This window comes from Esox lucius, chromosome 21 (genome assembly GCF_011004845.1).
Source record: "Esox lucius isolate fEsoLuc1 chromosome 21, fEsoLuc1.pri, whole genome shotgun sequence".
NCBI lineage: Eukaryota > Metazoa > Chordata > Actinopteri > Esociformes > Esocidae > Esox > Esox lucius.
Genome location: NC_047589.1, coordinates 22,735,852 through 22,748,663, shown reverse-complemented (window position 1 = coordinate 22,748,663; position 12,812 = coordinate 22,735,852). Strand labels below are relative to the sequence as shown.

The following is a 12,812-nucleotide window of genomic DNA, read 5'->3' as shown; positions in this document are numbered from 1 at the left end:
GATGGCCGTGTTCAAAGGCCTGATGTGATATAGCTGCTCTCACTCATGTGGCCAACGCTGATAAGCCCCTTTAACATGGAAATTAACCCGCCGGTTCAGAAGCACGCAGTGTGACGTTCCAAATGTGGCTTTTTTTTGCTCAAATAATGTTGTTCAGGCGCCAAACAAAGTGACTGGGACCAGAAACCGACAGCTGCGCATCAAAGAAACCTCAAAGAGACGGATGGTCTGGCAAAATGTCTTCAAAGGAGACCATCAAAACCTTTGTTGATCCATCCACGGATCAACAACACCGTTGAGTCCCTAAAACTCAAAAATGTCTTCAAGTCAATCTATCTCAACCCCTTTATTAGACAATCAAATTATCTTGGATGAACTGATAAATAAAATGGTAAACCCATCTTCAGATGACTATTTCAATCAGTAATTGGATGACTACAGGGATGAGTGTGTGGATGAGGGCCAGGATGCCCGATAAGAGGATTTGAGCGTCATTGGCTGCTTATCGAATTATCCCCCTGTAGGTACACCAAAAGGGGCTTTGCTCTGAATCCAGCTGTGCCATGCGGAGAGGCAGAATGGGGGCGCTGGGGCGAGTGCCCATCATGCATCACAGCACGGCTATAACCAATCATTGCAATGAGCCGTGGGTAGCAATCAGAACTCAGCTTTATGGATAAACAAGGACCATCGCTAACCGTGCTACGCAAACTTCCGCATCCCAACTAAGCACAAGGCAATCACAGCAAAATCTAATTCACGTGCATACACACAGAAATGTGAACACTGATACTGGTTAGGTAATGGTTCCTCTCTCAACACTATTGGATTTCACTGCTCAAATACATTAGTTTAGGCTGTCAAAAATCACCTACCCAGTTAAACCATGTGAAATAAGGTTTAGAACTCAAGTTGGAACCAGTAATAACTGCTGAACCAGAGTACTTGACAGTCAATGTGGTTTATAGGACCTATTCCTGCTGTGTTGAGTACTCAGTTTCCAGTGCTAATTGGTGTGGCAGATGGGCAACAAATAGTACCAAGTATCTCGACCTCAGATAAAAAAAAAAAACAAGATCAATATGATTCCTGGTAGGCCTGGGTTGGACCAAAACAAAACACTAAGCAGGTTAAATGAGTGACAAGGTTTTCCTGCAATTGAATTATATTTTCCAAGTCGGGAAAAAGACAGTCTCTCTCAAGTCCGAATGAAAACTGGGGACATGAGCGTGACAGCTTCCGGAACTCTTTTCCAAGCCGTCAGGGTGGTGATCAGTCTTCATTACAGAGGGGGCCAGGTAAACGTGTGTCTGAGGGAATCTGAATGCAGGGTGAGGGCTGTGCTGTGAGCCTTGACCCGCCTGTAATGTAATAAAGTCATCTTTATTCACTCGCTGATCCCAATTACTCTACTTGACCCACAATGGGGATCATGTCACCTCCCCAGGGGAAGCACAGCTCCCCGCCTCTCCCCCCACATCCCCGCCTCTCCCCCCACATCCCCGCCTCTCCCCACTCCTCCCCCATTCCAGTCTCTTGCCAAGTGACATATTGCCCACAGTCTCTGTAAACATTGTCGGAGCAATTAGCCAGCATTCCCGGTGTGTCGGAGTGTTAGCAAGGTCGCAGAGAAATTCATTGGGCTGGGAGAATGGTCACGGATGTGTGTGGATAGGAGCAGTGAGGACTAAAACTCAAATGTGACTCAAAAGCCTGGTCAGGGAACTCAAATGGCTCTGTGGAATGAGCTCCTATTCTCTTAACTTAAATGACTCCGTATCGCCTGCCCTCCAAACTTAAATGACTCTGTGATGGCCTGTTCTATGAACTTTAATGACTCTGTGATGGCCTGTTCTATGAACTTAAATGACTCTGATGGCCGGTTCTATGAACTGAAACAGCGAGGCCGTTTCAGTAGATGGTATCATGCTGCGCCCACTGTGGTGGATAATACAACAACCTGAATGAACTCCAGGCAAACCTGAAAAGCAGAAGTGACATGTACAGTATCAGGATGATGGTGACACAAAAGCGACGCGTTAAAAGACATGGGATTAGATATACAAGGCCTGAACACAATATTGCACTGGTTTAATTTCAGCCCGGCAGCAAAAAGCTTTAGCTGTTGCATTTAAAATGGTAAATAGTCCAAAACTGTCCAATGAATGCTCCAACAGCCAGATTGTGGCTCTAAAACATTGGCAGTCATTGCTGACAAAAATAAATCTGGGGGGGTCCAGCACTGCCTTCCAAAGATGGCATATTAGTCACCATTTTGTTTGAAATCCTAACATCCAAGATTTGGATACAAGAAAGGTGTCTGTTTGCATACATTTAAGGGCTCTGGAAATATAGTTTACTGTGAAGATATGCAGAAAGTGATTCTCTAATAGAAACCCCACACTTCAAGCAAAGCCAATGCGCAAAGAAGACAATTGAATCCAACGGTCGTGTTGCACCGAACCACACATTCGTAAGCCATCAAAGGCACTACTTCCATATGATGTAGATTTTTTTTTTTTTATGTAAAAATGTCAGTTTGTCTCTTTCATGTGATTGTTTCAGCCACGTTAGGCATCGACTCAAGTTTGGGTTTCAAATGTAGATTGAGAAAATGAACAAATGAGGACAATTATTTTTTTTAAATCTGCGATTCGAGCTTAAGTCGGTCTTACGAAGCCGGGGCCTTGCTTGTACAGTACAGTGGATTTCAATACAAACAGCCACACTCAGATGCTGGCAGTTTCAGTCAGTGCTTTTGAAGGCGTTCTAGCAGGTCTCCTGTGGCGCTGGTGACACACGCCTACAACATCGCATGGAGGGAATGTGACCATAAGGGTCGTTATCGCGTGGGCCACATGAAAGTTGGGTCGCTGTGTACGGCCAACAAACTGAAACTTTGACTTTATTTATCCGAGAGCAGCTGTGTTTACCCTGATAACGAACCAGCCATATAATATTAAAAGGAGACTTTCACTTTACGTTCTCTCAATGAAAGTAGTCTACGGGCCAAGAAAAACTGCCATCCAAGGGAAAGTTTTCTTTAAAACAGCCATTGCAAACTTAAGCTACAACAAGCTAAAAAAATGTTTTAAAGTTTTTTTAATGATTTATGTTATGGCCAATAATAACTTCAAACCAAATATGGAGTTGATTTCAGGTGATTGATAAAAATGCACACAAGCCCCCATTACTTAATAATAGATGCTAGCAGTAGCTGAGGTTTGCAGATGTTTGTAATGGCTGTTTGAAGAAAACTGAACCACAGATTACAATTCCTCATGAACCATAGACTACTTGTAGAGTGAGAAAAACATGCTGTAAAATACTAAAATTCCTACTTGATATGCTAAGACTTCAACAAGAACACACCATTTATTGTTTTTGCGTCTATTAGCATAACATTGTCTTCTGGGCAGGTAGTATGAATTGAGCACATCCAGTTCCGCTGTGTGCTTTCACCATCTGATGGTTTGAGGGAATCAGTTGGTGGTACAAGAGGCAAGACTCCGTTGAGGTAACGACACAGCTCCCATTTCCGAAAGCAAGTGTGACTGATAGGCGTCGCATCCCACAAGCCTCGAATGGAACCCAAAGCAGATCATTGGATATTCCACAGTAAGCACATTTCCATATTTATTCTTCTTCCCTCATGTATTGACGCCAGTGTGAGGCTCAGTTGACGGCGCATCTAATGGTGTTTATATGGGCTGACTTTGAAGGTCGAAGAAACACACGAGGGGAGAGGAAAATACTAGTCAGAACACGGTAGGCTACATCTATGTTAGGCCTATGTGTGGCATTAAAATAGACTTAAATGAGATTACCCCTGAAAGATGATTATTAAAAGAGTGTTTTGGCACTAAGCAGAAACAAAAAAACAACAACTAAAGCCTCATCAGAAAAACGCAGTAGTTGTTCAAACACTGGTAATAACACAGCCGTTCTGTTCAGATGCAAACATCAGCGTTGGGGCATAAACCAAAAAATAATAACACAAAGCCTGGAAAGAATGGCAAGTATTCTTTAATGGCATGTCTTTTACCTCATTTAATTTGCGGTAGTGTGTTTATTGACAACGTCCACAGTAAGAGCCGGTAATACCCTGCCAAAGCCAAGGCCTGTTTTCTGCTGAAAGGAGCTGTTCTTTTCGCCAGCACAACGCAGGAAAAAGGTATTAAATACAGATTATTGTTCTTCATAAGCTTAGCCAGGGAAACATGCTCCCTGCAATTAAATTGGTCGTAGTAGCAGAATTGGGAATTTGTGTAGTGAGAAAAAAAACACTAAACAAACAATAGCTTCTTAGCTCGGTCACTAGGAACCAATGAGAGAGTTCTCACTATGGCGTCAGATGATTGAATATTTGCTGACCTGTTCCAATCCGTTCATGAAGGTACATGGAGTAAGGAGACAGGATTGGATCCAGTATGAGAAAAATTAAATGTTTATTTTGGTCACAGTTCAACTGAAACTCTGCTTAGGTCAATATAGACCAAGTGGAAATATACAGTATAAAGTTCTGTTTGAAGAGTTAGCGGCAATAACGTGTTCCGATAGGCCTACATACCACTTGGCATAGATAAAGAGCAGTCCGTTTCAAAACAACAGGGGGGTGGTCCTCGTCATCTTAGTAGGAAAAAAAGGGCGTAGTCTGCGTTCTTGTGTCTACAACATTGAGGTAAAGTCTATGATTTGGGAGCTTGGCCAAATATGGTTGTTGTAAAATATCTGTGTTAAAACCAAGTTTTGAAAGGCACATTTTAAATCAAAATGAGGTACAGAGATTCAGAAGGAAGTGTTTTGACAATTTCTCCCCTATACTCTTGTCCCCTTGCTTGAAACTCTTAAGCCTGTGCTTGTTTTTCAGTCAAATATCTTACCCGGGGGTTTACCTGAACTTTGCTTATTATTGAAATTCTGTTTAATCTGTAATCTAAAACGATATAGTAGGGATCATAGCAACAGCTTCCAGTCTTACCGAACAAGGTCTCACAGACACAGTCTGTTTAAAAGATAACATGTTGAGGAATGGGGCAGCCATTAATGACACACTTAAATTACATTTACCAGACAGAATTCTCCACTGTAATTTTGTGTAAATCAAGACCTGTACTGCAGGTCAACTGCTAAAAACTGGTGTGACACTTACGTCAAACAACTGTCATTCCCCACTGTTCACCAAACAGTGCTTGGACTATGAGAGGAATTACCTTATTTGTGCAAACTACGGATGCTTGCTCGTCAAGGGACCCCAAAGGGAAAGGTGAGAGAGAGACAGAGAGAGTAGAATAGAGCGAGACAGAAACAAAGGGGCTGCGCATTCCTACACAGTAGCGTAGCTCATGTTCAATAAAGCCACCCATGACCTACAGTAACAGGCCAGCTAGGTCAGCGATTGTGCATGTCTCCCACTTTTAACACTCTCCATGCGTTTGGTAGAGGCCGTGGCGTTGCGCTGCACCAGATACAACACATTCGTCAGAGCGGTAATATTGGGATTCTTTCAAAAGAGCAGAACAGCACGCGACATAGCCCTATTATGCTCTACCGTTTCTACCACACAGCGAAGTCTACTGGGGGGGGGGGGGGGGGGGGGGTTGGGGGGGTTCAGGCCCACTACAGTCTGCTAGCTGTTAGAGAAATCTCTCTGCATGGCCTGGTGATGGATGAGGGGAGTCGCAGAGTGCTCATCGCTTCGATAATCACCTTTTGGAATGAGTTCTCTCTTCTGCTGCAAAGTGATACTTGTCGGGGTAATACATTGCACGATGGACCTTTTACCGGGGTGGGGTGGGGGGGGGGGGGCTCCCTGGCGATTTGCCTCTCAGATGGTGCCATTATTCTACAGGGTCTACTGTGCTAGGTGTGGGGTGCAAGCTTGATGAATATGGGTCTTTCATGTGTCATTTAAATAAGCACACCAGTGATCGTATGGGTTCCGTTTAGTGTCGCTATCTGGAAGCCTTGTGAACAGAGGGGACATGCTGTCTTTAAAGGGATGTAAACAGGATCGAAATCCTAACAGGTTCAAAACTCTACCTACACAGGGTACATCTCCGTCCCGCGGACCCTCTCACACACTTGACCACATGACAACCTTGTTACCAACAGCGTCAAGTCAATTTCATGTCCATCCTTCTGCTAAGGGAGCAAACACAAAGTCTGACCATTCACATTTAGCATGCCATTAGAGCTGGCGGTTTCTCATAGAGCTCTGTCAAGAGATGCAGCAGGACAGAAACCCTAAAAGCATTGAAAAGCCGGTGGATTGACACCTGTCACAGGCAGTCGGGGGGAATGCTTTGAAACCTTAGAGGGACGGGGCCTGAGCTAACGGGGCCTGAGCTAACGGGGCCTGAGCTAACGGGGCCTGAGCTAACGGGGCCTGAGCTAACGGGGCCTGAGCTAACGGGGCCTGAGCTAACGGGGCCTGAGCTAACGGGGCCTGAGCTAACGGGGCCTGAGCTAACGGGGCCTGAGCTAACGGGGCCTGAGCTAACGGGGCCTGAGCTAACGGGGCCTAATCAGTACGTAGGGAGACCCGCCCTTCCAAGGGGGTGCACCATGCCGTAAGGTGTCTGAGCCCCTGGAGGACACCCTCAGCATGTCTCACAGCCATAGGTCAGGGTGATCGAGGGACGGCCTCCAGTATAGAGGCTCCGTTCAGGGTGTCCCTCTGGGTGGCAATGGCCCATAAAGGTCAAAGAGGGGTGCGAGGTCAATCTGATCTAGGTCTCAGGTCCCGCTAAATGCAGTTTTGTTCTTCTTGTCCTCCAGTGTGTTTTGCAAATGCCTCACTGTGCTTGGCCCACTTTCCAAGGCAGGGGTCATAAGACTTAAGGCGCCCAATTAGTTAGGTAATTCCCAGAGCAGCAGACCCCGTCGTCCCGCTGTCCTCGGCTGGACAGAAGGCAGGCTGATAATAGAAAAAGAAATAGGTTAAGCAGGAGGGCAAAACGACCCAAATAGGACTCCTTCTACGAGCGAGACATAATGTGTGCCGGTGGAGGGTCTGGGACCAGGGCCGTGGCGTAAAGATGAAACAATCCTACCGCTGTGGGAGGGGCCACTCCTCAGCCCAGACATGTACACGCAACGCCGCGTGGCACAGCCCTGCTTGGCAAGGCCCATTATACAGAACATACCGACAGACACGGGAACAGTTGTCAGCGGCTCTCAAATTAGCTCGGAGCATTCGCTGTACCAGGAAAAGAAACCTCCTTTCGCATAACGCCGCCATCGGTCGCCTCCAACCAACGCCGCGCGCTGAGGGACGTCATTTCATCCACGCTTTCATACTCCTGGGCATAAATAACGGCAAACGACAGTCGGGGTGCGATACCAGCGAGGGTGGGAAAACGAGGCGGCGGGCAAAATTGAGGCCGAATCACACAGACCCGGCTTCACGTCCCACCAGGGTCACTACAGAGAAAATAAACAAAAACAAGGCGGCACTCCGATGCTGAGGAGGTCTCTGGACTGCTGCAACTTAACTTAGCTTTGGACGTGGCTTCTGTAAATGAAAAGGTCCCGGAGCCAAAGCCTGAACGCGTAGGTCACTGCCCTCTGCCAAGCCACGCTAACCTTCCTCTGCCTCCCCAACGTAGCAACATAAATCATCCGTCCACCGGCCAAGTAAACATCCTTCAGTCTTCCCTCCCCTCCCTGACTCAGGCAGGTCATTTCTCAGGCAGGGCTGGGCACTGGGCAAGAGAGGTCCCAGGCAATTAACCGTAGCCTGGCTGTCGGTTGGTGGGAGAGAAAAGATGTGGCGTTCGCGTGATTGGGCCTCTGATTTATCCGATTTAAGAGGGAAAACGGGGGTCCATTTGTTTAAAGGGGTCCCCTTTGTTACTGTGCGACTGAGTGGCTTCCTCTTCCACATCTGTCAATTATCAGAGGGCGCGAGTCGATTCCCTTTGTGCCAATAACTCTGCCGTTTGAAAGTGAGGTGGCGATCAATGAAGTGCCCAGGGAGCTCATTCTACAGCAAATGAAAGGGGCATTGAACATTTCTTAGATGGACGTCAGTGTCATTGTGGTTGAGGCTCAATTCATGTGAAATGATGGAAGAGCGCCTGACTGACGGTTCTTATTTTCTATCAGAAGCGACCGACCAAAGCATATGACACATGACAATCCCTTTAAAGTCTGGAATACGGTCTGTGTTTTAAGCCACAGCTACATAGTAATGTTATAGAATTACCTGAAAACACAAAATACACATAATATTATTATGAAAAGGAGTTTGTTGGACATCATTTGAGAGCCGCTGGACATTAATGTTTCTTCAGCCTGGATGCCCTTTGTCTCTAGTATAGCTGAATCTGCCCCTGCCAATGGTTCAGTGCTGCACCGTTTCAGCTCAATAACTTTCCCTGAATGGTCTACAGAGGCATTGTAAACACACTATTCCTCCATGAATACTAGAGATGAATTCACACTAGCTGTGCCATAGAAGGATATTGACCATTTCATTCTGTGCTCTTAAACCTCTTCTCACAGAGGAGTCAATGTGTTGTAGCCCCTTTTAGAAAGGTCACAGCAGGGGTCATCACCAGGCCATTCCTCAACATTGGCGCAACGTTTTGCCGCTCCTATCAGTGCCCCATCAAAGAGAGCTAATGGGTTGCGGGCTCAACAAAGGGAGAGTGATGATGGTGAATACAGTCCAATCCTGAGCAGAGCATAAATCTACTGTGTTTTCGTTAAGAGGGTAAACATTAAAAAGAACCACCTTATCTGTAGAACAGATCAAAGTCATTGCCGGCGGTGGGAGGTGGGGTGTTCTCTCTCCGGGAGACTTTCCCATGACAATACAATGAGAGCAAATACTCCAGAGAGAGGAGGGGTTTAGGAAAGGGGCAGGGATAAAGACTGATTGACTGACCTGTAGGCATCCAGGGGTGGAGCGAGGGTTTCTCCTTGGTGTTGGCCTGCTCCCATTTGAAATCGTCATCCTTGCCTTGGCTGTAGCCGCACTCTGTGTAGGGCCTCTCAAAGTTGCAGTCCCCTGAGGTAACAAAACAAGGAGAATTTAGGAACCATACTGGATCAAGACAAACTCAATAAGGCATACTATGTTTATGTAACTGGGACAGAGAGAAATACAAAAAGGACTGGCATAACTGCTGAGGCATTGTCGGTCACATCACAGCCACTACAGGCCAAGCAGCAGTGTGACACAGTCAGACCCACCCACACACCCACACACCCACACACCCACACACCCACACACCCACACACCCACACACCCACACAGACCTTATCTGACTACCAACTCTTTAAAGTGACAGCAAGGAAAACCCCAGATTAACAGAATCCCAAAAGATGAATACAGCATCATGTCAGCCCTGTTTAGAGTCAGCCCTGTTTAGAGTCAGCCCTGTTTAGAGTCCTCCAGACAGATTTACTACCTTTCAGCAGTGATTCTAACCTTTGCCCACTTAGCAGTAGCAAATTCCATAATTAGTTTCAAGTTCCTCACCTCAAAGTATTATAAATACCTACTGCAATATCCAACGTCCTCACTACATTTTCAAGTCCAAACAAAATGACTGTCTTTGAAATGAGAAAAGGGCTTTCTCTCACGCCTGAGAGGATCTGTGATATTGTTCAGAACCCAGTGTGATTTTCTGTGAATCAGACAGGGATTTGCAAAAATCTACCATCGTGAAAGAACAAAGCACTGTAAGCACTGTATTGACATATTCAAAGAAGAAGTGGGTAAATCCCGCCTTTCCACATGGGCAGCCTGAAGCAGGGACTCTATAGCTGCACGGGTGGGATTCAGTCCCTTGAAAAGACAGCAGATTAATAACTATAGCAACACCATGGGCTTTGACACCTTGTCAAGGTCTAGATGTAATGACTCAGAGATGCATGTAATTTAAGCACTTGTTGTGTTACTGCGTGGGGGAGAGGACCGTCACCGCCTACCAGCTAGCAACAACGCTGACAGAAAATGTCTCGGAGCGGCTTTGCTCTTCGGGTTTGACGTAACCTCGGAATATATCTGCATTCTGTTGCCAATTCGTTTTCTACATAATGAACTAGTTTTCATTTTGGCTTTCAGAGACGAATGGATGAAGTGATAAGCCCCTTCCGCTCAGTGACGTTATTGTCATGGCTACTGCACACAACATACCCTGGAGCACAAGTTCAAAGGCCCGTATCTGGGCAGGTGTTGGGACCGCTCAAACGGGATCCTTAGCCTACATTCCAACACAGCGGATAACACTACTAGGTTAAAACCGAGCCACGTTAGTAATGCGCCGCAACAACGGAAACGGTCACCCGACACGTTATAAAGAGCAAGGAAGAGGGAAGCCAGGGAGGCAGTCAGTCACAGAAGGACGTTGACGCTTATTCCGCTGCTGAGACCAAGCAATACTAGCGCACAAAATGAACGGATGTTCTCTGAAACCAGTGTGGTTTGAGGAGCGAGAAAGCAGGGGCAATAGCTCTTTCATCTGTCCCCACCAGTGGCCCACCACAGCCCCCTTACCCCACGCTGACAGAATCAATTTACTCGGACCCGTGTTGAGCCATTAAATCCACACGCACAGGAAGCGGGGGGAGGGGGAGAAGAGAGGAGTCAGATACAGCATTCAGCAACAGAGCTGTGGCCTGTTCTATTCAGCCACCTCAAAGAAACGTGCTCTTTCCTTCCCCATGGGTAAACTCTGGTTAATGCTATTTTTATAATTACTCAGCAGCGAGGAGCACGTTTTTTAAATCCCCCCTCCCCCTTATGTTATCAGCAGACGCAGACAGTGTTCCCTAACATGCTGCTGGGTCTTTTTCCTCAGGAATCACATCATTCCTGGGGTTAAGATTAGGGTGCAGAGTGATTACATCTCGACAAGGGGGAGGGACACAAACATTTAACTCTCTCTTCCCCTGCGCGGGCAGTTTGTTGCTTTCGTTCTTTTATGTTGCGAAGGGTAAGAATGGCAAAACGACATTCTCACCGTTGCTTTTGATTCATTATTTTCTTAGCCTTTCTGAGACCTTCTAGAGGTAAGTACAGACACGTGTTTTACTGATTCTGTAATGTCGCTTCATAGGGCCAAGCGGGCTGGTGTCTCTTCTGAACTCAACGAAAGCCGGTCATGTAGGAGGGATCATGCTCTGTGTGTATCCAAGGACACGCTTTGATCGGACCTGATGGAGACAAGACATCCCTGGTGGATTGTCCCTGGGTTCCAGGCGCTTGCTTTGATGCAATGACATTGCCACCAGGCCTGAAAGTGTATTTATTGGTCTCAAACTGTTGGTCTTGGCATTGTATTGCCAATACCAGAGCTACTGAGGCAACTTCCAGAGGCAGACTGAGTTCAATTATATAAGAGAGGAAAATACTATCCCCTCACACTTTGTCTGTATAGTCATACACATACTGTATGAGAGCCCAAAAATAGTTATTTAGTTCATCTGTGGCATTCGGAGCCCACAACGTTGAATCACATCCTCACAGAATCTCAGAGTAAAAAGCGCACGCACTCTGGCGCACACACTCACAGATAGGCGCCCAGACAACGCACACACGCTGCTCCTCTCGTCTACAACCGCTCTCTGGAGTCAGCGTCTGGCTAACAGTCAGTCATTCCGAACAGTGGGGACAGCCGGTTTAATTGATGCCTGGGCAAAGGAGCGAACAACGCTTTAGCAAGATGTAGGGGTGTACATGAAAGGTTCTGAGGGGGCCTCCGAGGCCTGCGCCTCCCTTCTCCCTCCCTCCATCCACCTGGATCGATAACTTTTCTTCCCTGTCATCTTCTCTGCCATAAAAAAAGCAAACCGACTAAAGCCATACTAAAGCCGCTGGAAGACATGTGGTAGCCTAAATATTTCAGATGATTTCTATGTGAGAGGGGCTGCATTGCTCTTTATTGTCTGAGACCTTGTGCATTTTTTAAACCCCCCCCCCCCCCCGTTTTCACAACAATGAGCCGTCGGCCACAATCAATATTCCTCCTCTTCACGATGGAACCCGTTCCTCCCCAACATTTCCAAGTTTTGGCTTAAAAGCACTTTTCTTGTTAGATGCAAAACCACTACAGTGCCTGGTTATTCCTGAACACAGTATGTGCTGCACTTTGCTCTTTTTTCTTTAAATACCTGACAGAAACTGCCACTTTTCTTGCGGATATATCCATGACACACACAAGCACTATTGAGTGCTGCATAATCCCACTCAATTTCCAAGTAGTACTCGCATACAAAAGTAGGAATGAACTTCCTAAACAAGCTAAATTAAACTTAAAACAGGATGTCTATACCACACTAAAACAGCTAAATTCCACGGCAGTCCTCGATAAGCAGCCGTACCCAGAAGATGAAAGCCTATCTGCTTGTGACCAGCTCTATTCACCATCACAAGGCCTGAGCAGCTGTACACCTATCTTAGCAGCACTTTTTTTGTTCCATCTTTTACGGGTTCTTTTATAACAGGTAATTTGGCAGCAATTGTAGAAATAATACCCTCCTCCCATTGTCCCAGCTGGGCAATTACATGGGCGCTAAGACCTAGTCCTGTCTGGCAAGGGAAACCCCAAAGCACGCATTTGGGTTTGGTGGGCCTTGGTTGCCTGTTTCTGGCTTTATGAGCCTCCCTTCTCTCCCTTGGCCTCCAAAGGACACCAGGGACAAAAGCAATCTCAGGTCATTTAAAACCTGATGTCTGGTGCATGTCCACTCTCTCATATCCCGGCCACACCACCAATGTGAGCCACGTCCCTAAGAATCCCGCTGAGCCCATTTGGGGACTGATGGGCCCACTCCACCCTAGCACTTATTTTTTTTTC

General features: G+C 46.5%; 1 protein-coding gene across 12 annotated transcripts in view; it reads right to left on the bottom strand.

Moving 5' to 3' along the window:
* Positions 1 to 12,812, bottom strand: part of ptprma (protein tyrosine phosphatase receptor type Ma) — a 183,797-nt gene that overhangs the window by 135,447 nt on the left and 35,538 nt on the right. For all 12 annotated transcript variants that reach the window (XM_029116168.2, XM_020041831.3, XM_029116170.2 and 9 more), the window contains exon 2: positions 8,894 to 9,016. In XM_029116168.2, the coding sequence (XP_028972001.1) occupies positions 8,894 to 9,016 (123 nt within the window). The remainder of the gene's footprint in view (positions 1 to 8,893; positions 9,017 to 12,812) is intronic.